The sequence below is a fragment of the Chiloscyllium punctatum genome, chromosome 24 (genome assembly GCF_047496795.1).
Source record: "Chiloscyllium punctatum isolate Juve2018m chromosome 24, sChiPun1.3, whole genome shotgun sequence".
Taxonomy (NCBI): Eukaryota; Metazoa; Chordata; class Chondrichthyes; order Orectolobiformes; family Hemiscylliidae; genus Chiloscyllium; species Chiloscyllium punctatum.
The window spans coordinates 83,448,115-83,472,208 of record NC_092762.1 but is presented as its reverse complement, the minus strand read 5'-3'; the positions used below and the strand labels follow the sequence as shown (position 1 = coordinate 83,472,208).

At 45.5% G+C, this 24,094-nt stretch overlaps 1 protein-coding gene across 1 annotated transcript in view; it reads left to right on the top strand.

Moving 5' to 3' along the window:
• ncanb (neurocan b) overlaps window positions 1–24,094 on the top strand; it is a 269,869-nt gene that overhangs the window by 172,595 nt on the left and 73,180 nt on the right. The window contains exon 8 of the mRNA XM_072594330.1: window positions 16,708–18,780. Within this exon, the coding sequence (XP_072450431.1) occupies window positions 16,708–18,780 (2,073 nt within the window). The remainder of the gene's footprint in view (window positions 1–16,707; window positions 18,781–24,094) is intronic.

The window sequence follows — 24,094 nt, the reverse complement described above, 5'->3', positions numbered from 1 at the left end:
ATGTGTTTCGTTCATGTGAATTCGCTACAACACAATTGACGAATTGGAGGTCAGTTTCTATACTGTGAACTTTTAAAGCATGTATTGGTTATAATGCGAGCCCAGCCCCATTAGTTTAAATGGTGTTGCTATGATGCGGTTTTCTTATAACACAAGATTGCACAAGAACAGAACTCCTGTGTTATAGCAGAACCGACTGTACAGTACTCCAGGTGAGTCTAATCAAGCTTCTACACAGCTGTAGCAAGATTTGACTACTCCTGTTCTCAAATCCTCTTGTGTTTAAGGCTAACCTTCCATTAGCCTTCCTAACAGCTCCATGTTAGCCTTCAGTGACTTATTGACAAGGATCTTTTGTGCATCTATACTTTCCAACATTTCACCATTTAAAAAAAAAACACTGCATCTCTGCTGTTCCTGCGTACGTAGATAATCTCACATTGTTCCACATTCTGCCACATTCTTGCTCAATCATTAAGTCTGAAAATTCTTCCTGAAGCTGTTTTGCCACTTCCTCAGATTACCCACATTCCCACTGAACTTTGTATCATCTGCAAATTTGGAAATTTTACAATTGGTTCTAGCATCCAAATCATTGATGTATGTTGTGAACAGCTGGAGTCCAAGCAATGATCCTTGCCGTACCCAGTAGTCACAATCTGCCAACACAAGAATGATATATTTGTTCCAAATCTCTTGTTTGTTTCTGTTAGTCAATCCTTCATCCATGCCAGTCCATTACCTCCTATCCCAAATACTAACCAACCTTCTGAGGAGGACCTTATCAAAAACCTTCTGCAAATTCGAGTATATTATGTTCATTAGATTCCCTTCAGCAACTTTGTTAGCAAAACCCTCAAAAATCTTCCACATTGCCAAACATGATTTTCATTCACAAATCCAAGCTGATTGTGCACATCTTTATCAAACTGTCCATTTATCCTTTATGGTAGATTCTGGCATTTTCTCTCCAGTTGGTATAAGGCCAGTGGGTTTCTGACTCCTGTTTTGCCCATTTAGAGTCATAGAGTCATAGAGATGTACAGCATGGAAACAGACCCTTCGGTCCAACCCGTCCATGCCGACCAGATATCCCAACCCAATCTAGTCCTACTTGCCAGCACCCGGTCCATATCCCTCCAAACCCTTCCTATTCATATACCCATCCAAATGCCTCTTAAATGTTGCAATTGTACCAGCCTCCACCGCATCCTCTGGCAGCTCATTCCATACCCGTACCACCCTCTGTGTGAAAAGGTTGCCCCGTAGGTCTCTTTTATATTTTTCCCCTCTCACCCTAAACCTGTGCCCTCTAGTTCTGGACTCCCCAATCCCAGGAAAAGACTTTGCCTATTTATCCTATCCATGCCCCTCATAATTTTGTAAACCTCTATAAGGTCACCCCTCAGCCTCTGACGCTCCAGGGAAAACATCCCCAGCCTGTTCAGCCTCTCCCTGTAGCTCAGATCCTCCAACTCTGGCAACATCCTTGCAAATCTTTTCTGAACCCTTTCAAGTTTCACAACGTCTTTCCAATAGGAAGGAGACCAGAATTGCATGCAATATTCCAACAGTGGCCTAACCAATGTCCTGTACAGCCGTAACATGACCTCCCAACTCCTGTACTCAATACTCTGACCAAAAAAGGAAAGCATACCAAACGCCTTCTTCACTATCCTATCTACCTGCGACTCCACTTTCAAGGAGCTATGAACCTGCACTCCAAGGTCTCTTTGTTCACCAACACTCCTTAGGACCTTACCATTAAGTGTATAAGTCCTGCTCAGATTTGCTTTCCCAAAATGCAGCACCTCGCATTTATCTGAATTAAACTCCATCTGCCACTTCTCAGCCCATTGGCCCATCTGGTCCAGATCCTGTTGTAATCTGAGGTAACCCTCTTTGCTGTCCACTACACCTCCAATTTTGGTGTCATCTGCAAACTTACTAACTGTACCTCTTATGCTCGCATCCAAATCATTTATGTAAATGACAAAACGTAGAGGACCAAGCATCAATCCTTGTGGCACTCCACTGGTCACAGGCCTCCAGTCTGAAGAACAACCCTCCACCACCACCCTCTGTCTTCCACTTTTGAGCCAGTTCTGTATCCAAATGGCTAGTTCTCCCTGTATTCCATGAGCTCTAACCCTGCTAATCAGTCTCCCAAGGGGAACCTTGTCAAACGCCCATTGTGTGGGTGACTTTTGCAATCTTTGAATTTGCAGGAATCATTCCAAATTTCTTTGGAATTTTGGAATCTCTATAGCCAGTTCCCTCAGCACTCTGCGATGTAGACTATCAAGTCCCAGGGATTCTCACCTGTCACTTGGATCTCTAATTCTGGTTGATTTCTTAGACCTTCCTCAGTGAACTGCAACAATTCACTGAGGCTCCCTCGATAGCACCTTCTGACCCTGAGATCTTTGCCATTGAAAAAGACAAAGGCAGAGTACACCAATCTTCTTTAGGAGCATACTTAAGGAAAATAGTTGATCCTGACAATCTGGGTTTTGCAGAATTTGATAGTGTTACTGGACATTCTGTTAAATTTGAGCTGATAATAACAAATGGTGGAGATCACAGCCAGTCTGGCAGCATCTGTGGAGAGAGAGCAAGCTAACATTTCGAGTCTGGAAGACTGTCTGTCAGCTCTGATGCTGCATGACTTGCTGTGATCTCCAGCATTTTGATATTTTCCGTATAGATTCCAGCATCTGCAGTAACTTGCTCCTGGTAAATGTGAGCTTCATTCCTGGGCTGAGGGCCAGTTACCATTGACTGAAGTAACAAACATTGTAGAGCTGGGATTCTGTTGCACGTAACTGGAATAACTGTAAAAATTCTAAAAATACTACAAGTTACTCGTTTACAGATTCTCCCCATGTCTGCGTGGGTTTCCTCCGGGTGCTCCGGTTTCCTCCCCGCCCCATCCCCAACCTTCTCTGCTCCAAAGAAAACAACCTGGGCTTATCCAGCGGCTCTTCATCGCCAGACAACATCCTGGTGAATCTCCATAGCACACCCTCCAGCGCAATCACATCTTGCCGATGGTATGGAGGCCATTCTTGCACACAGTAATTCAGCCAGACCAAAGATACTGTACACTCTGACATAACCTCTCTGCTCTTACAATCTATGCCTCAACTGATAAAAGCAAGAGTCCCACAAGCCTTCTTAACAACCCTATTAACCGATCCTGCTGCCTTCAGGGATCTATGGACAAGCCTCCCAAGTTCTCTCTGTTCCTTCCAATAATCTTATGTCCTGCTATTCATTGGCTACTCCTTTGGTCTCTTGGAGGGTAGTCGCTCTCCAAAGCAATTTGAAATTGGGACATGAGTAGAGGCCCAAAAGTAAAGATTGTTGTCGTGATCTTTTTCAACTGTCTGGCACCTCTTGAATTTTGTTGATTAGATTAGATTACTTTACAGTGTGGAAACAGGCCCTTCGGCCCAACAAATCCACACCGACCCGCCGAAGCGTAACCCACCCATACCCCTACATTTACCCCTTACCTAACACTACGGGCAATTTAGAATAGCCAATCCACCTAACCTTCACATCTTTGGATTGTGGGAAGAAACCGGAGCACCCAGAGAAAACCCACACAGACACAGGGATAATAGTCAGATTATCCCTGTCATACATAGTCAGATACGCATAGGCACAAACCCATACAGGTAAAAAGATTGACTGCGGATGCTGGATACCAGATTCTGGATTAGTGGTGCTGGAAGAGAAGAGCACAGCAGTTCAGGCAACATCCAAGGAGCAGTAAAATCGTTTTGGGCAAAAGCCCTTCATCAGGAATACAGGCAGAGAGCCTGAAGGGTGGAGAGATAAGTGAGAGGAGGGTGGGGGTGGGGAGAAAGTAGCATAGCGTACAATAGGTGAGTGGGGGAGGGGATGAAGGTGATAGGTCAGGGAGGAGGGTGGAGTGGATAGATGGAAAAGAAGATAGGCAGGTAGGACAAGTCATGGGGACAGTGCTGAGCTGGAAGTTTGGGACTGGGGTGAGGTGGGGGAAGGGGAAATGAGGAAATTGTTGAAGTCCACATTGATGTCCTGGGGTTGAAGTCTTCCGAGGCGGAAGATGAGGCATTCTTCCTCCAGACGTCTGGTGGTGAGGGAGCGGCGGTGAAGGAGGCCCAGGACCTCCACGTCCTCGGCAGAGTGGGAGGGGGAGTTGAAATGTTGGGCCACGGGGCGGTGTGGTTGATTGGTACAGGTGTCCCAGAGATGTTCCCTAAAGCGCTCTGCTAGGAGGCGTCCAGTCTCCCCAATGTAGAGGAGACCGCATCGGGAGCAATGGATACAATAAATGATATTGGTGGATGTGCAGGTGAAACTTTAATGGATGTGGAAGGCTCCTTTAGGGCCTTGGATGGGGGTGAAGGAGAAGGTGTGGGCACAGGTTTTGCAATTCCTGCGGTGGCAGGGAACGGTGCCAGATCGGGGGGGTGGGTTGTACTAGTCGGTCGGTCCAACAGCTACCTGGATTACACCTCTTCCCACCCTACCTCCTGCAAAAATGCCATTCCATAGTCCCAATTCCTCTGCCTCTGCCGTATCTGCTCCCAGGAGGACCAGTTCCACCACAGAACACATCAGATGGTCTCTTTCTTTAGAGACCGCAATTTCCCTTCCCACGTGGTTAAAGATACCCTCCAACGCATCTTGTCCACATCCCGCACCTCCGCCCTCAGACCCCACCCCTCCAACCGTAACAAGGACAGAACACCCCTGGTGCTCACCTTCCACCCTACCAACCTTCGCATAAACCAAATCATCCACCGACATTTCTGCCACCTCCAATCAGACCCCATCACCAGGGATATATTTCCCTCCCCACCCCTTTCTGCCTTCTGTGACTACCTGGTCAGGTCCACGCCCCCCCCTACAACCTACCCTCCCGTCCTGGCACCGTTCCCTGCCACCGCAGTAATTGCAAAACCTGTGCCCACACCTCCTCCCTCACCGCCATCCAAGGCCCTAAATGAGCCTTCCACATCCACTAAAGTTTCACCTGCACATCCACCAATATCATTTATTGTATCCGTTGCTCCCAATGCAGTCTCCTCTACATTGGGGAGACTGGACGCCTCCTAGCAGAGTGCTTTAGGGAACATCTCTGGGACACCCGCACCAATCAACCACACCGCCCTGTGGCCCAACATTTCAACTCCCCTCCCACTCTGCCGAGGACATGGAGGTCCTGGGCCTCCTTCACCGCCGCTCCCTCACCACCCAATGCTTGGAGGAAGAACGCCTCATCTTCCACCTCAGAACACTTCAACCCCAGGGCATCAGTGTGGACTTCAACAGTTTCCTCATTTCCCCTTCCCCCACCTCACCCCAGTCTCAAAATTCCAGCTCAGCACTGTCCCCATGACTTGTCCTACCCGCCTATCTTTTCCACCTATCCACTCCACCCTCCTCCCTGACCTATCACCTTCATCCCCTCCCCCACTCACCTATTGTACTCTACGCTACTTCCTCCCCACCCCACCCTCCTCTCATTTATCTCTCCACCCTTCAGACACTCTGCCTGTATTCCTGATGAAGGGCTTTTGCCCGAAACGTCGATTTTACTGCTCCTCGGATGCTGCCTGAACTGCTGTGATTTTCCAGCACCACTAATCCAGAATCTGGTTTCAGCATCTGCAGTCATTGTTTTTACCACAGGGAGAATGTGCAAACTCCACACAGACAGTCACCTGAGAGTGGAATCAAACCCAGGTCCCTGGCACTGACAGTCAGCAGTGCTAACCACTGAGTCACCATGCTGCTGGACTAATTCTAGTCAAGAATTAAAGGGAATCATTTTTTGATATGGCCAATAGGGTTCAAATGAATCTCTTGAACGGTATAAAGAGTGCAAAGGAAGATCAGGAAGGCAAATATGCAGTACCTTTGGCGTATGAGATTAAAGAGATTCTACAAGTACATTAAGAGTAAGAGAGCAACTAGAGAGAGAGTAGGGCCCCTTAAAGATCAAAGTCCTTATGAGATGGGAGAGATACTAAATTAATATTTTGCATCAGTTTTTACTGTGGAGAACGCAGGGAAATCAATGTTGATATTTTGAACAGTTCACATTGCAAAAGAAGATGTGCTGGAGCACTTGGAAAATGAAATGGTGGGTAAATCTCTGGGACCTGATCTAGTGTATTCCAGGACTTTGTGGGAAGTTAGGGAGGAAATTCTGGGGCCCTTTTCAGGAATATTTGTATTATCTACAACTACTGGTCAGGTGCCAGATGATTGGAGAGAGGTTAACTTTGTGCCTTTGTTTAAAACGTTATGGAGGGAGAAGCCTGAGAACTACAGATCTGTGAGTCTGACTTCAGTAGAGAGTAAGTTGTTGGAAGTGAATCTGAAAGTTAGGATTTATATGCATTTGGAGAGGCAAGGAATGATTAGGGGCAGACAGCATGGCATTGTGCGAGGGAAATCATATCTCACAAACTTGACTTGAGTTTTTTGAGGAAGTAACCAAAAGGATTGATGAGGGCAGAGTGATAGACATTATTTACTTGGACTTTGACAAAGTTCCATGTGGTAGAATAATTAGTAAAGTTAGATCATATGGGATTCAGTGTGAACCTGCCAATTGGATTTAAAATTGGTTTAATAGCAGGAAACAGAGAGTAGTGATGGACGGCTGTTTTTCGGACTGGAGATGTGTGACCAGCGATGTTCCACAGGGATCAGTGCTGGGTCCACTTTTGTTTATCATTTATATAAATGATTTAGATGAGAATTTCAAAGGCATTGTTAGTAAGTTGGTGGACATCACCAAAATTGGTGGTGTAGTGGACAGAGAAGAAGGTTATCTAAGATTACGGAGGGATCTTGATCAACTGGGTCAATATGCTGAGGACTAGCAGATGGAGTTTAATTGGAAATGTTGCATTTTGCTGAAACAAATAAGGGTATGACTTATACAGTTAAAAGTAGAGCCTTGGGTAGCATTGTACAACAGAGAGACTGAGAGGTTCAGGTACATAATTCTTGGAAGTTTGTGTCACATGTAGACAGGATGGTTAAGAAAGCATTTAGCACATTTGCCTTCATTGCTCAGTTCCTTGAGTACAGGAGTTGGGAAGCCATGTTAGATTGTACAGGATGTTGGTGAGGCCTCTTCTGGAATACTGTGTCCAGTTATGGTTGCCATGTTATAGGAAGGATATTATTCAACTGGAGAGGGTTCAGAAGAGATTTGCTTGGATGTTGCCGGGAATAGAAGGTTTGAGTTATAGAGAGAGGCTGGATAAGTGGGACTTTTTTCACTGGAGCATAAGAAGTTGAGGGGTGATCTTATAGAGGTTTATAAAATCATAAGGGATATAGATAAGATGAGTGATAGATGTCTTTTCACCAGGGTGGTGCAGGAACAAAGAGTTGTCAGCTAGCCTCCTGGAATTACTGTGGAAAACTAAAAGAAGAAAGAATCTGTTGAGATTATCTACAATGACATGAAAATGGTTTCGTGTGTCCACTAAGAAGAAACGGCCAGAAAACCACATTCCACAAGAACAGAAGGGTAACCCACACAGTGAGCTAGTATGATATTGAAAAGTAGCCAGGCCAAAGGACCATTGAGATCACATTATTTTAGCAGCACCAGCGTTCCACAATCACAATTTTGAGTGTTTGACAAAAGCCAAATCCTTGCTTCTCCTCAGGATGATTATTGGAAAAGATACACAAGGGACCTTTTGACATTGCCAGGGTATAGCCATGGTTCAGTTAGCAGTGTGATAGCCAGAGATATCAAAAGCCAGCTCATTGTGAAATGGCAATTAGACAGCACTGTTGAGTCTAGAAAATACTCCTGTCAACACTGAAGGCAGATCAGAAGCAATGTCTATGAGATGAAGCAAATACTGAGAACTAGAAGGAGCAGTACAACCCACTTGAGCAGATTCTTCAATCTTCCATTGATTATCTCCAAACAACTAAACAGTCAGTACCAGTGCTTGAGATAATGTTAAGTGAGCAGCGGTCTTTCAGGAACATTTCTGTGAGCCCTAAAAAAGTTTACTTCATCAGTCTGAGAAAACACAGTGGGTTATTGAAGACATCTAGCCTCATCAACAACTCAGGGGTCATGAGGTGAATATGACACCCTGGGAACCAGGCCAACATCCACAGAGAAAGAACAAAGCTAAGAAGAAGAAACTGGTCTCAGCATCCAGGAAACTGCAAAACAAAACCTACCTCTTCTAATTAGAATGTGACTGTTCGATCCAGAGATCCAGGTACTGCAAGGAAGACATGTTTTGTTTTATTTCAACAGAGGAACTGTCTTTCTGGGAGGGAGTTCAGGAAATGAAGGTTCTCCATCTCAGGTAATGGAGCAGCAATAATGCTAACAAAGAAGAATGTTATTTGGAAGGATGTCTGAGATAGCATAGATCCTCCAGTGGAGATAGGATCCACAGATCAGGCCATGAGTTAACAGTCCACTAGCAAGAGATCTACCATTCTTCAAACTCAGGGTGGAGTGCATTTTGTGAGGCATTCAAACTGCCTTCATCTGTGAAATCTGAACTTTGGAAGGGGAAATCTAATAGTGGTAAATGTAACGCATTTATTAGCATTGTATAATGGATTAACTATGGGGAAAAACGGCTGTGGGCAAGACGCATAAGGTCATGGTTCTGAAGAGGTTAAAGGTCTTGTTACATGAACCCTACCCATTCTACTGATATCGCCCCCAGTCTTTGGGGGATAAATGGAGACTGAGGTGAATTTCACATTCTTTAAAATATTTTCAGAGAATGTGGGTACTACTTTTGGAGGGAGAAGATGTATTTGTACCACCTCCCTATGGTCCTAGTATCTACACCTGCCAATAATAGTGTAGCATTTGGCTATTAGGCAATAAACTTTGTTATCTAAGGACTGTATTTCTTCTGTAGATGCTCTGCAGTGGTATACCATCTACCACTGAGTTTTAGATAGGTTTGAGATAAAGCAAAGGCAAAGGAAGATTGGAAACAGTGAACTACCTGAAACAAGCCTCACCCATTGCCACATCCTGGGAAAGGTGGCGAATATGACAAGCTAACAGGACTGGTCATCAGAAAAACACCCGTGCTATCACCTTCTCAATGCAGTGGTGGATGGGTAATGGATGCTGGGCCAGCCAAAATCCCTGAACAAAGTTTTAAAAAGGTGAAATTTTCCTTAGTTTTCATTTGCCTCTCAGTAACCATCGGTTAATGGTCATTATCGCATTACATAGAGTCAGAGAGTCATAGAGATGTACAGCATGGAAACAGACCCTTCGGTCCAACCCATCCATGCCACCCAGATATACCAACTCAATCTAGTCCCACCTGCCAGCACCTGGCCCATATCCCTCCAAACCCTTCCTATTCATATACCCATCCAAATGGCTCTTAAATGTTGCACTTGTACCAGCCTCCACCACATCCTCTGGCAGCTCATTCCATACATGCACTACCACTGCGTGAAAATGTTGTCCCATAGGTCCCTTTTAAATCTTTCTACACTCACCCTGAACCTATGCTCTCTAGTTCTGGACTCCCCCACCCCAGGGGGAAAAGACCTTGTCTATTTATCCTTTCCATACCCCTCATGATTTTAAAAACCTCTGTAAGGTCACCCCTCAGCCTCCCATGGCCTAGGGAAAACAGCCCCAGCCTGTTCAGTCTCTACCCTGTAGCTCAAATCCTCCAACCCTGGCAACATCCTTGTAAATCTTTTCTGAACCCTTTCAAGTTTCACAACATCTTTCCAATAGGAAGGAGACCAGAATTGCATGCAATATTCCAACAGTGGCCTAACCAATGTCCTATACAGCTGCAATATGACCTCCCAACTCCTGTACTCAATACTCTGACCAATAAAGGAAAGCATACCAAACACCTTCTTCACTATCCTATCTACCTGCGACTCCACTTTCAAGGAGCTATGAACTTGCACTCCAAGGTCTCTTTGTTCAGCAACACTCCCTAGGACCTTACCATTAAGTGTATAAGTCCTGCTAAGATTTGCTTTCCCAAAATGCAGCACCTCGCATTTATCTGAATTAAACTCCATCTGCCACTTCTCAGCCCATTGGCCCATCTGGTCCAGATCCTGTTGTAGTCTGAGGCAACCCTCTTCGCTGTCCACTACACCTCCAATTTTGGTGTCATCTGCAAACTTACTGACTGTACCTCTTATGTTCGTATCCAAATCATTTACATGGATGACAAAAAGTAGAGGACCCAGCACCGATCCTTGTGGCACGGCACTGGTCACAGGCCTCCAGTCTGAAAAACAACACTCCACTACCACCCTCTGTCTTCTACCTTTGAGTCAGTTCTGTATCCAAATGGCTAGTTCTCCCTAAATTCCATGAGATCTAACCTTGCTCATCAGAATTCCATGGGGAACTTTGTCGAACGCCTTACTGAAGTCCAAATAGATCATATCTACTGCTCTGCCCTCATCAATCTTCTTTATTACTTCTTCAAAAACTCAATCAAGTTTGTGAGACATGACTTCCCATGCACAAAGCCATGTTGACTATCCCGAATCAGTCCTTGCCTTTCCAAATACATATACATCCTGTCCCTCGGTATTCCCTCCAACAACTTGCCCAACACTGAGGTCAGGCTCACCGGTCTATAGTTCCCTGGCTTGTCTTTACCGCCCTTCTTAAACAGTGACACCATGTTTGCCAACCTCCAGTACGGTTTGTGATAGCTTGCTGTGCAGAAATAGGGCTACCGTGTCTCATGAGGACAATAAGTATGATTCAGAAAGGACTACACTGACTATAATACTCATTGGGACATCCTGAGGTCATAAAAGAAGCTATACAAATGCAGTATGTCTTCTTTCTGTATTTGCCTGGAAAACATTTGCCTGACCCTCATTTTAACAGAAGGCATCATCAGCAGATGCTTTAACCATCTGCACTAAAATAACAGAGGACAGAGCTTGATGCGAGGGTGTTTCAGATTTGTACGAAGCTATCGCTAACCACAGTCTCTGCATTGATCTGTCTGTGTGCGACTGTAAAAACCACCATTACAATCCCTTAGCAACTCATATGATTCACAAAGAACTTTCAGTTCACCAGCTTAAAAAATGAAGTTGATCCTATGGGACTTAATTAACTTCCAAATCCCTTCAATTCTGAGCACAAATCTCATCAGCGGCTTCACTCTTGTACAGTTGGGTTGTCCAATGGAACAGTACCGGTGAACTTACTAAAGGGAAAGCAGCCTCATTATTGTACAAAACATATTCCCATTGATAGAGGAAGAAGTAAACTTTGTCCAGAATGCAAGCTATTAGCAGCAGATGCCTCTGTTTTATTTTGGTAGCAATTATAAGATGTCTGAATCAGCAGGAATTCTTGTTCAGCAAGACGGATGTCAATTTACACTGTTCCTTTAATGTGGCATAACTTCCTGAGGTCCTACACAGAACCATTATCAAACAAATTTGACAGCATCCCATATCAGCAGCCATTAGGGTCCATGACTCCACGACAGCTGAGAAGTGGCATAGAATCCATACAGAGTGGAAACAGGCCATTTGGCCCAACAAGTCCACACCAACCCTCCAAAGAGTATCTCACCTAGACCCAATCCCCTACATTTCCCATGACTAATACACCTACCCTACACATTCCTGGACACCATCGGCAATTTAGCATAGCCAATTCACCTAACTTAACACCTTTGGACTGTGAGAGGAAACCCACACAGACACGGGGAGAATGTGCAAACTCCACACAGACAGTCGCCTGAGGCTGGAATTGAACCTTGGTCCCTGGCGCTGAGGCAGCAGTGCTAACCGTTGAGCCACTGTACTGCCCCTTAAAGGCATCTAAAAGGAGAAAACAGGTACCAAGGGTCTTATCTCAGAGAGAATTTCAGGGCCTGGAGTCCAGACACCTGAAGGTACCACCAATGAAAGGTAGAGCAATGAAAATCTGGGCTGCACAGGGGACCAGGGTGGACAGAGAGCTGTGGGCCTGGAAGAGACTCCAGAGCTAGGGATGAGTGAGGTCACAGAAGGATTTGAAAACAAGGGTGAGAATTTCAACATCAAGGACTAGGAGACAATCTAGGACAGGGACCATGCATTGATGCTTGAATGGGATTTGATTTGAGCTAGGATAAAGGCAGCAGTGTTTTAGATGACCTCAGGTTTTCCAGTGTGGAATAAGGGAGCCCAACCAGGAAGGAGCTTTCTGGAATCTGGTCATGTCTAGAGTTGAGTGGTGTGGTGGCTCAGTGGCTGGCAATGCTGCCTCACAGTACCAGGATCTGGGTTCGATCCTAGCCTTGAGTGACTGTCTGTGTGGAGTTTGCACATTCTCCCTGTGTCTGTGCGGATCCCCTCCGGATGCTCTGGTTTCCTCCCACAGTCCAAAGATGTGCAGGTCAGGTGGATTGACCATGCTAAGTTGCCTGTAATGTCCAGGGATATGCAGACGAGGTGGATTAGCCATGGGAAATACAGGCTTATAGGGTAGGGGTAAGTAGGAGAAAGTGAGGACTGCAGATGCTGGAGACCAGAGTTGAAAAATGTGCTGCTGGAAAAACACAGGATTCCTGAGGAAGGGCTTATGCCCGAAACGTCGATTCTCCTGCTCCTCGGATGCTGCCCGGCCTGCTGTGTTTTTCCAGCACCACATTTTTCAACTTATAGGGTAAGGGTGTGTGGCTAGGTGGGATTGGTCTTCAGAGGATCAGTGTGGACTCAGTGGCCGAATGGCGTGCTTCCACCCTGTAGGGATTCTATGATTTTAGAGGTAACACTGATGTGAGCTTACAGCAGCAGAGGGAGGTGGCGGTGAGCGACTAAGGCAGGTGGAAACAGGTGGCTGTGGTGGTGCATCTGATGATATGATGTGTATGCCCCTTTAAAAAGGCATGTCCTAAACTCCTGTCCACCATCATCCACATTGACAGAGTGCAATGTATCAGTCCCATATCTTAGAATTGCCTGTAGTAGCAGTGACCGAGACCAGATATACTGTACATAATCTCTCTGTGAACATTATCCGTATTTAGCTTACCGTCAAGTTGTTATTTCTCCAATCCTTGTATTTGATGGGTAGTTCTACATCAGAAGCAAAATAATGGAAAGGTTCTAGGATCGGAAATTCTGCTCCAAAATCTGTATTCAGCTCTTTGTGGGAATTGACTGGGTTGACGAGCGAAGCCTCCTAATCCTGGCAGGAGTTACTCCTCGTTGCCTGGGTGCTCAAAATGTTCACGACCAGAAGGAAGTGGCAGGTGGGAAGCGAGTGTTATTGGCAGGATGACAGAATTGGTTCTTTGGGTAAAATTGTGATGAGGAGCTTTTGGGCAGGGCCTCCCATTTGGAAAAGTGATGGGTCCAGGAATTATAAGAGCCTAAACTTTTCTAGTGAGGCCTAAGGATGACTCTTGCTGATCCAGACTCTACATTAGAGTGGTGCTGGAAAAGCACAGCTGGTCAGGCAGCATCCAAGGAGTAGGAAAATCGACGTTTCGGGCAAAACTTCTTCATCAGGAATTCCAGCACCACTCTAATGTAGACTCTGATTTCCAGTATCTGCAGTCCTCACTTTTGCCGTCTTGCTGCTCCAGACCCTGCAAGATAAGGAATTAATTTTTAAGAATGTGAAAGCATACCTAATTCTCTGGAGAACCTCACTTTGAAGGCCTCTGGTTGAATTACAAGTGAGGATCTCAGATAAAAACCTGATGATGTCAATAGGGGCCGGTCTGTAGCATCCTGCTGTTCAGATTGTTGCCTAGAGACTAAGTTAAATGTGAACTCTGTGGAAAGGGAAGGAATGTGATAAGCAACAGTCCCTGGTGATTTTAATATCTCTCCCATCTGTTTGTTTTCAGAGGGAAAGCCTTAAAATAATCCCCTTTACTGTGAGTATTGGAAAGATATACCTCAATGTCTGAGTAGTCAAAACTGGAAAGAATTGTTCTGTTATATCGAACCTAGTGGTCAATATTTCTTCATATGAGGTTTGGCTTTATTAAATTATTAAAAGACGTTCAATTCTGGATATATTGCTTGTTTAATGAGGCAGATGGGAAATAAAACTCAGAATAGTTATCCTGGTAAGTACACAGTTCTGAGTGATAGCTGCTCAGGAACGTATCAATGATTACCCTTTGGAGTCCACCACCTTCTGATCTCAATCTAGGCTGTCAACTCTGATTGGACATATTCTTGGAGGGTTTACCAAATCATCATTAAGTCTCAAACAAGCTTTTCTTTCCATCAATGAATCTATCAAAGGGTCCACTGTAAATGGAAAAATAATATAACTTCTCACTTATTCTCTTATTTTATTAATAATTTGTTTGAAATAAGTTCTCTGATTCTAGTGTTGCTTGCAGCAGCTTCTGAGAAAATTATTTTTCAATTTGTGGAGAGTCCAAGACGATGCGAGATGTTCGGTAGCCCTTTTTCCAAAGGTGATGTTGGGGAGCTGGTGTTGGACTGGGGTGGTCAAAGTTAAAAATCACGCAACACCAGGCTATAGTCCAACAGTTTTATTTGGAAGTAAAAGCTTTTGGTGCACTACTCCTTCATCAGATGGACAATCGCCCGATGAAGGAGCGGGGTGCTCTGAAAGCTAGTGCTTTCAATTAAACCTGATGGATTATAACCTGGTGTTGTGTGATTTTTAAGTTTCCTAAGATGGGCACATTCCCCTCAACTCCTGATGGGATTGGACTGTGCAGTGATTGGAAGTTGGGCCAGAGGGGTCTCATTGACTTATGGGATTCCTGATTGGGTTTGTTAACCAGGGCCAATCAGGGAGCCATAGAGTCATAGAGTCATAGAGATGTACAGCACGGAAACAGACCCTTTGGTCCAACCCGTCCATGCCGACCAGATATCCCAACCCAATCTAGTCCCACCTGCCAGCACCCGGCCCATATCCCTCCAAACCCTTCCTATTCATATACCCATTCAAATGCCTCTTAAATGTTGCAATTGTACCAGCCTCCACCACATCCTCTGGCAGCTCATTCCATACACGTACCACCCTCTGTGTGAAAAGGTTGCCCTGTAGGTCTCTTTTATATCTTTCCCCTCTCACCCTAAACCTATGCCCTCTAGTTCTGGACTTCCCGACCCCAGGGAAAAGACTTTGCCTATTTATCCTATCTACGCCCCTCATAATTTTGTAAACCTCTATAAGGTCACCCCTCAGCCTCCGACACTCCAGGGAAAACAGCCCCAGCCTGTTCAGCCTCTCCCTGTAGCTCAGGTCCTCCAACCCTGGCAACATCCTTGTAAATCTTTTCTGAACCCTTTCAAGTTTCACAACACCTTTCCGATAGGAAGGAGACCAGAATTGCATGCAATATTCCAACAGTGGCCTAACCAATGTCCCGTACAGCTGCAACATGACCTCCCAACTCCTGTACTCAATACTAAGTCATGCTAAGATTTGCTTTCCCAAAATGCAGCACCTCGCATTTATCTGAATTAAACTCCATCTGCCACTTCTCAGTCCATTGGCCCATCTGGTCCAGATCCTGTTGTAATCTGAGGTAACCTTCTTCGCTGTCCACTACACCTCCAATTTTGGTTTCATCTGCAAACTTACTAACTGTACCTCTTATGCTCGCATCCAAATCATTTATGTAAATAACAAAAAGTAGAGGGCCCAGCACCGATCCGTGTGGCACTCCACTGGTCACAGGCCTCCAGTCTGAAAAACAAGCCTCCACCACCACCCTCTGTCTTCTATCTTTGAGCCAGTTCTGTATCCAAATGGCTGGTTCTCCCTGTATTCCATGAGATCTAATCTTGCTAATCAGAATTCCATGGGTAACCTTGTCGAACGCCTTACTGAAGTCCATATAGCCCTGCTGATTTGATCTCTCCCAACCAAGTGGACTGTTCAAAACATCCTAAATGCATGTACCTACAGTTCACTGTGCTTTTGATTGCTAACTAACTTAAAATAACAGAGAAAGGGCAACTAGAACTGGACACAGAACCCCAGAAGAGGCTTCACCAACCTCAATAATGGCAAAGTCAATGTAGTGAGGGTGGAGGTGAGTCATATTCTTAAATTGTTGTGGTCTGTACTGAAGGTCCTTTTACAATGCTGTTAGGTAAGGGTGCTCTGAAATCTGAATCCAGTGATGATAATGTTAGATACATGATTCCATTGTAAAAACTCACCAAGGCTCCTTTGAATGCACTTTCAAAATGCACCACACTCTACCATCTAGAAGGATAAAGGCAGCAGATACATGGGAGCACCACCACTTGCAAGTTCCCCTCCAAGACACTCACTGTCTTGACTTTGAAATATATTGATGTTCCTTCAAAGCTGCTGAGTCAAAATCTGGGAACTCCCTTCCCAACAGCAACGTGGGTGTAGATATACCTCGTGAACTATGGTGGTTCAAGAAGGCAGCTCATCACCAAAGGTTTATAATACCTGCCCAGCTCTCATGCCATCTGTGAATAATAAAGAAAAAGACATGCTTTATCTGCATTAGTGTATGATTTGGAGAAGAACACGGAGTCAATGAAATTCCCATGCAGTTAATGCCCATGTGGTAGAGGTTGTGGATTGGGAGATGCTGTTGATGAAAGTATCCAACTTTTAAGGAATTGGAATTTTAAGGTTTGATTCTTGCATGGGTCAGTTCAAAACTAACTTTGGTTCATGTATCCCACCTACAGGGCAACCTAGAAGAGAAAGTTCCTCTGTCCAGCTCACCAATGAGAAGGATGGGGAGCAAGTCATCACACCACTCAGTGGGAATGATCAGGATGGTTCAAAATTCAAAAGGGCTCATGAGGAGCTTTGGCTGCTGGAGAGACAAAGTCATAAAACCGAGAAACCATCTTCGACAGAAACAACTGAAATCACCACAGTCAGAAACGAAGAGAGCGATTCTTCAACCCAAGAGTTGGAAAGTTCCAGAAATGTTGCCACAGTGACAAACAACTCAAGCACCAGTACTATAGGTAGAACTTACTTAGAAATGGTCACTGAAGCTTCTGGAGATGTGGTTCCCAGAGAGGATAAAGAATATCTTTCAGCAGTGACCAAGCACACAAACATTTATAGGAAATTGGGAATCTATGGTCAACACCAAGAAGGAAATAATTCTCAATCTTCAAATATTAGCAACAAGGCATGGGAAGAGCAAACTGCTGTTTCATTGCTGCTACCAAACATCAGCAAGAACAGAATTCCTCCTGAGGAGAACAGAACAATAGGCAGTGATGAGGGTGAGAAGCCATTGGCTGTGGTAGGTGTTACACATGGGCTGGTGGACCTTCAGCCTCACACTGTCACAGATTACCCGGGTGGAGAATTCTCTGAGCGGTCCTCAGTTCCAGTGAGACCCTCGACAGGGTATGTAGGCCTCCTTCAAGAGGGAGCTGGCACCTTGGCAACTGGTGACCTTGGAGGAAGTGGCGATGGAGAAACGATTTTCCTAAACCAGCACCAGACCGGTTCAGATACTGCAGAAAATCATTCAGGAACTCTATCTGGACATGAGAGTGATTCAGAAGAAAGGCAGACTTCAGCAGACAGTGTGCCAGACCCCCTCAAAGCTTCTGAGGAGGAACTCCAAGAGAGGACATTGGCTTTTGAGGGACACGTTAACAGTTTGACACAGCCCACTCCGCATTCCACAGCACTCATTGACACCTCAGTGCCAAAAGACAATGAAGAACATCTGACAGAAGAAACAGAGCTGACATATTTAATAATGCCAGAGAGGGAGACAGAGTCCCTGAATGGGTTGGATGGAAGTCAGCCACTTGGCAAACAAATACCCAGTACTATTCAGTCATCTGTAGTGAATACAACAGATGGAAATGAAACAAGCAGTCAGCCACCTACAAAGAAACTGATGCCTTCAAATGAAATTGAGCAAACAATGAATAAACTATCTGAAACAGAAAGAGAAGATATTATGTCAGTGACGGCTGCCTCAGGAATTGGATTATTATTACACGGAGAAAATTTCCCTGAGGCCCACAGAGACCACTCAAAATCAGTAACATTTGCTTCTGGCAGTGCAGTGCTTGCTACTACATCTACTGAGGTAGGACTGGGGCCATTACACTCAACAACGTCAAATGTTGTTAGAAATACAGAGATAGTGTTGACAAGTGTAACAGGAACGGTTGACAGGAAAGAAGGCACAGGAGTATCTGGCCTGAGTCCAACAGCCAAGCCAACTGCACACGTTGTCAAGGAAACCGAGGAAGCAATACCTGCAGTTACAGTCTCATCCATTACTCAAGATTCACATGCAGAGTTGGAGCTTCCCAGAACAGTAGCCATCACAGCAGAACAGTCAATGGTGCCCACTGTCTTAGGCACAGTCGGGTTAGCAGAGGAAGAATTGCAGAGATTGGAGAGGCCAGAGAGAGCTGGTGAAGACACTGCTTTCACAGAAGGCCCTGCGCTGTTCACTTCCATTCCTTTTCCCACCCCGTTGTACGACCTGAACTTGTCTCATCATGAATCCACAACTGTTGATGATAGCATGGAGCACATGATTCCGTCTGTGCCTCACGATGCTGAAACTCTGCCCTCAGAAACACGGATATCTTCGCCATATGAAGAAGCTGATGGATCGGGGGCAGCAGAGCAGATGTTAGTCACCACTGACCAAATGGCTGAAGATCCGACCGGGTCAGCCTTGGAGCAAGAGAAAGAAAGTTCAGCAGTAACTCCATCCATTGTTAGCCTCAATGACTTGGACGAAGGACTGGTCTTTCCAATAACAGGTGAGGCTGAATGTATTTATTCATTTATTCACTGTCACTAGCAACAGATATAAATGCTGGGCCAAATATCAGACCCCAGCTAAAATATTGTGTCCATTTCTGGACAACCTCTGTGGAAAGAGAAGGGGCCTTAGAAAGGGTTTGGTCTATTAGGAGTCGATGCAGTAAGGGTGGATGGAAAGGGCTTTCTCCTGTGGAATTCTGTATCATGAGAATAAAGTTTGTTCTTCCTGAATTGTGGAAGGTGCTAGCAAGCACTGCCTACAGGTATGGCGGAGGCATTCAAGAGGGGCATTGGATGATTATTTGGATAGAAATTGTGTGTAGGGATATGGGGAAAAGGCAGGAGATTGGCACTGGGGGATAGAACCAATGCTGGCAGAATGGGCTGAATGGCCTTATTCTGCATTGTTACAATGTGAATCTTTGTGATGGGCATGGTTTGGAAAAGCAGTCAGACTCACTACGATGCACTGTGGTGTTTTCGTTCAGCTGCAATATCGCATCCAGTGCTAATCACAACAAGTTAGGGAAAACAAAAAAAAACGAGAGAACTGTGAATACTGGCAATCAGAAACAGAAACAGAAGTTGCTGGAAAAGCTCAGCAGGTCTGGCAGCATCTATGGAGAGAAATCAGAGTTAACATTTTCGGTTGAGTGATCCTTCTTCAGAACTCCTTCCCTGTCCTGACATTAGGGAGGATGTCTAGGCTGTGGAGAAGAGTATAGAAGAGAATTACTTAGGGCTCTTGTGGTACTGTGGTCGTGAGTGTGTGGGGTCAGAAGGTCTGGGTTCAAGTTCCGCCTGTGATGGAGGTGTTGAATGATGTATACAAGCAGGTTGATTCGAACATGTAGGAGAGAATTATTAGTTTCCATCTGTTACCTTAATGCTGTTACCTTGGACTAATGATGCTACCGCCATTGTGTTTCCTGATTTATTCTATCACAAGGCAGGTTTAGAGCGCAGGGAAAGAAGTCGCAGATGGAATATGAAGTGGGAAATTGTGAGGCTTTACACTTTGGTTGGAGGAATAAGGGGGTAAACTATTTTCTAAATGGGGAAATGGCTTCAGAAATCTGAAGCACAAAGAGACTTGTTGGTTCTCGTTCAGGATCCTCCTCAGGTTAACATGCAAATTCAGTGAGGAAGGCAAATGCAATGCTAGCGTTCCTTTATGGAATACCAGACAGAGATGTACTGCTAAGGCTGTATAAGGCTATGGTCAGACTATATTTGGAATATTGTGAGCAGTTTTGGTCCCATATCGAAGGAAGGCTGCACCTTGGAGGGGGTCCAGAGGAGGTTTATAAGAATGATCCTGGGGATGGGGCTTGTCATACGAGGAGCGATTGAGGTCTCTGGATCTGTACTCCATAGGGTTTAAAAGGATGAGGGGGGGATCTGACTGAAACTTACAGAATACTGAGGGGCGTGGACTTGGAGACAATGTTTCCACGCAGGAGAGACTAGGATCCGAGGGCACAGCCTCAGAGTGAAGGGACAACTCTTTAGAACTGAGACGAGGAGGAATTTCTTCAGCCAAAGGGTGGAACTCATTGCTACAGAGGACTGTGGAAGCGAAGTCATTGAATGTATTTAAGACAGGTTCTTGATTAGTAAGGGGATCAAGGGTTACAGGGAGAAGGGAGGAGAATGGGGTTGGGAAACATATCAGCCATGATTGAATGGTGAAGCCCATCCAATGGGGGCCGAATAGCTTAATACCGCTCCGATATCTTGTGGTCTTACTATAATCATATGGTCTACCAGAACCTATCAGGATGTGAAAACAGTAATGGTATTGCTCCTTATTGTTTCCACATTAATGCCTTAAGAAATTGGAACAGGAGTAGGCCATTCGGTCCCTTGAGCCTGCTTCGATAGGATCATGGTTGATCTGACATTCTTTACACCCACTTTCATGCCTTTTCCCTGAATCCTTGACTCCCTGACCGATCAGGAATCTTTCTATCTCAGCCTTAAATATGCACAAGGACTCTGCACTCACAGCTCTCTGAATCCCAAAGACTCTGAACTCCATGAGAGAAGAATTTCCTCCTCATCTCAGTTTTAAATTGCCATCCCTTTATTCTGAGGTCCAAGATTCGCTCACAAGGGGACACATACTCTCAGCATTTACCCTGTCAAGCCCCTTAACAATCCGATATATTTCAATGAGATCACCTCTCAGTCTTCTAAACTCCAGTGAGTAGAGTCCCAAACCTGTTCAGCCTTTGATCACAAGACCAGCCCTCTTTCCTGGGGATCATCCTGGTGAACCTTCTCAGTGATTAGGTACTGAGACTACACAGATTGATGTTGTCCTCTGGGAATCTCTCTGATCTTGGGGTGTTGGGGTGGTACGATGGCTCAGTGGTTAGCACTGCTGCCTCACAGCGCCAGGGACCTGAGTTCAATTCCAGCCTCGGGTGACTGTCTGTGTGGAGTTTGCACATTCTCCCCGTGTTTGCGAGGGCTTCCTCCAGGTGCTCCAGTTTCCTCCCACTGTCCAAAGATGTGCACTTTAGGTGAACATTCAGGGATGTGTAGGTTAGGAGCATTCAGTGTAAATACAGTATGGGGTTGGAGAATGGGTCTAGGTGGGTTAATGTACAGAAGGTCATTGTGGACTTGTTGGGCTGAAGGGTCTGTTCCCATAATGTAGGGATTCAATGATTCTTGGTACATAGCTATATTCCCAAGTCCCTGATAGTTCTCCCATGCATTGCTTAAATTCATTAATCCATACAGCAATGGAGGAGGCCATTCAGCCCATCATAGCTGTGCAAGCACTTTGAAAGAGCAACTCAAGCAGCTCACTTCATAAAACTGGTTGTAACAAGTAGCAGAAGACTAACTCATAGCAAAGTGCCCATTGATTTCTCCTCCCATCAGTTTCTATTTCCCATTGGTCTGGGAGATCTTGCTGTGCAATTTAGTTTCAAACCAGAGACAGAAATATCTGGGAGGGGCTAGAGAAGTAGTTGGTTAGCTTGCTCCCCTGCCGCTGTGTGAAGTGACCCGACAAGAGTGAGCCTGTCCTGGCGATGAAGCATTGTGCAGCGCCACATTAATACAGAGTCAGACTGTCATCATAACGTGTGGTGAGAGGAGGGGAAATGCCACCTTCTGTAGCTTCCAGCTGTTAATGGCAGAGCCAGAACTCCATAGTGGGCAAGACCATGACGGCAGGCAAGCCCCCAGGCTGAGGCCTGATAATGCCCCAGATCCAGACCAGGGAGGAAGGGGGGGGGAGTGGGGGGGATGGGGTCAAGGGGTTTGTGGGTGTGAGGACAAGGCCACCTTGAGGTGCAGGATGGGGAGAGGGAGGTCTGCCCGGGTTTAAACTATCGGCTGGTCTGGGGCAACCGGGCAAGATAGGAGCCCTCCAAAGATAGAAGCACCTTCATTCTGCAATTTTACAAACTGGTAAAAGCGTGGGCTACTCTCTCCCTCCTACCTACCCATGCCAAGCATGTTATGGTATAGGCAGTGCAATATTGGGGTCAGTCCTTAATTATTTATTTAGAAACAGCAGAGATGCTGCCAGTGCACTGAGCTCAGAGGTTCAGGGGAAGGTGGTGGTTTGGGCTCCCACCCCGTTTACACGTGGCCCCTCCTGAGACAATCCAAGAATCATAGAATCCCTCCAGTGTGGAAGCAGGCCATTCAGCCCATCAAGTCTGCACTGACCCTCCAAACAGTATCCCACCCTGACCCACATGCCCCCCTACCCTATCCCTATAACCCTGCATTTCCCATGGTTAATCTACCTAGTCTGCAGATCCCTGGACACTATGGGGCAATTTAGCATGGCGAATCCACCCTAACCTGCACATCTTTGGTAACAGGAGCACTCAGAGGAGACCAACCCAGACACAAGGAGAATGTGCACACTCCAGACAGACAGTCGCCCTAGGATAGAATTGAACCTAGGTGCCTGGCACTGTGAGGCAACAGTGCTAACCACTGTGCCACCATACCACCCCTGAAATTACTCCATGGAGCATATAATATCCAGCCCCAGAGAAATGAGACAGCAAAATTCGACTGAGAATCGGGACATCCGTGAATCTGTTGAAACCCCTGATTTGCCAGCTCTGTCTCTTTGATCTCTGTTGTCAATCTCACAATTTAATTTTCACAGGATTAAGAGGTTTCAAGTGCTTTTAGTTTCAGTCATTGATTCTTCAAAGAGTCTTGATGACTGACAGTTTTATAGTGAAAAGGAGGCATTTTAAGAAATTGGAAAGTTATCACTTACCATCTTTGTGTTTTACAAATTACAGTGCTGCTGTTGTGTTCTCTGCTTTTCTACAGGGTATGGTGAATGAGCATGGAAATGCCGTAGTTTGGCGTTGAGGGGACATGAGCTGTCATAAGGGCTGAGTGGGAAGGAGCATGGTTTGGTGTGGGGGAGGTGCTGGAGCAGGCATAAGGCTGGTGGGGATGTAGGATATAATCTCGCAGTGGAACAGTAGGCAATATAATGGTGAGTGGGATATAGTTTGGTCTGGGTGAATGTCGGGCTATGCTGATGGGTGCAGGGTATTAGGTCGAATGGACAGGGCATGGGGACAGCAAGAGTGGGTAAGGGATATGTGAAGGGTGAGGATTTTATGGCTTTTTTATTTTGTTAAAATTAATACCGAGCTCACCTACTCACAAACATACTTCCTCTATCAATGTTCAAACCTGGTGTCACTGAGCCATCATGTCTTAAGTTGCCTTACTTTTTTTTAACCCTCTTTTTAGTCTTTATAATGTCCTGCATGGTCGGTCAAAGCCTTTCATCCAGTTGGTGTCATGAGCAAAAATGGTCCTGTGTACTTTAGACTCAAACATACAGCCTGAAATTCTCAGAACCTCTTGTCCTCACTCTGCTGAAGTTTGCAGGATTTCGGAAACCAAGATTGTTGTCATATAGTAAGTTATTAAGAGGAAGGGATACTGTCACTGTACTAATGACCAAGAGACCAGGCTAATGATCTAGTGACATGGGTTTTGTAGCAGGGCAGGTGGTGACACTTGAATATAATATAATCAAAGGGTCAGCTCAGTGTTTAGCACTGCTGCCTCACAGCACCAGGGTCCCAGGTTCGATTCCACCCTTGGGTTACTGTCTGTGTGGAGTTTGTACATTCTCCCTGTGTCTGTGTTGATTTCCTCTGAGTGCTCTGGTTTCCTCCCACATTCCAAAGATGTACAGGTGAGGTGGGTTAGCTATGAGAAATGCAGGGTTACAGGGATGGGATGGGTTTGGGTGGGATATTCTTCAGAGGGTCGGTGTGGACGCGTTGGGCCAAATGG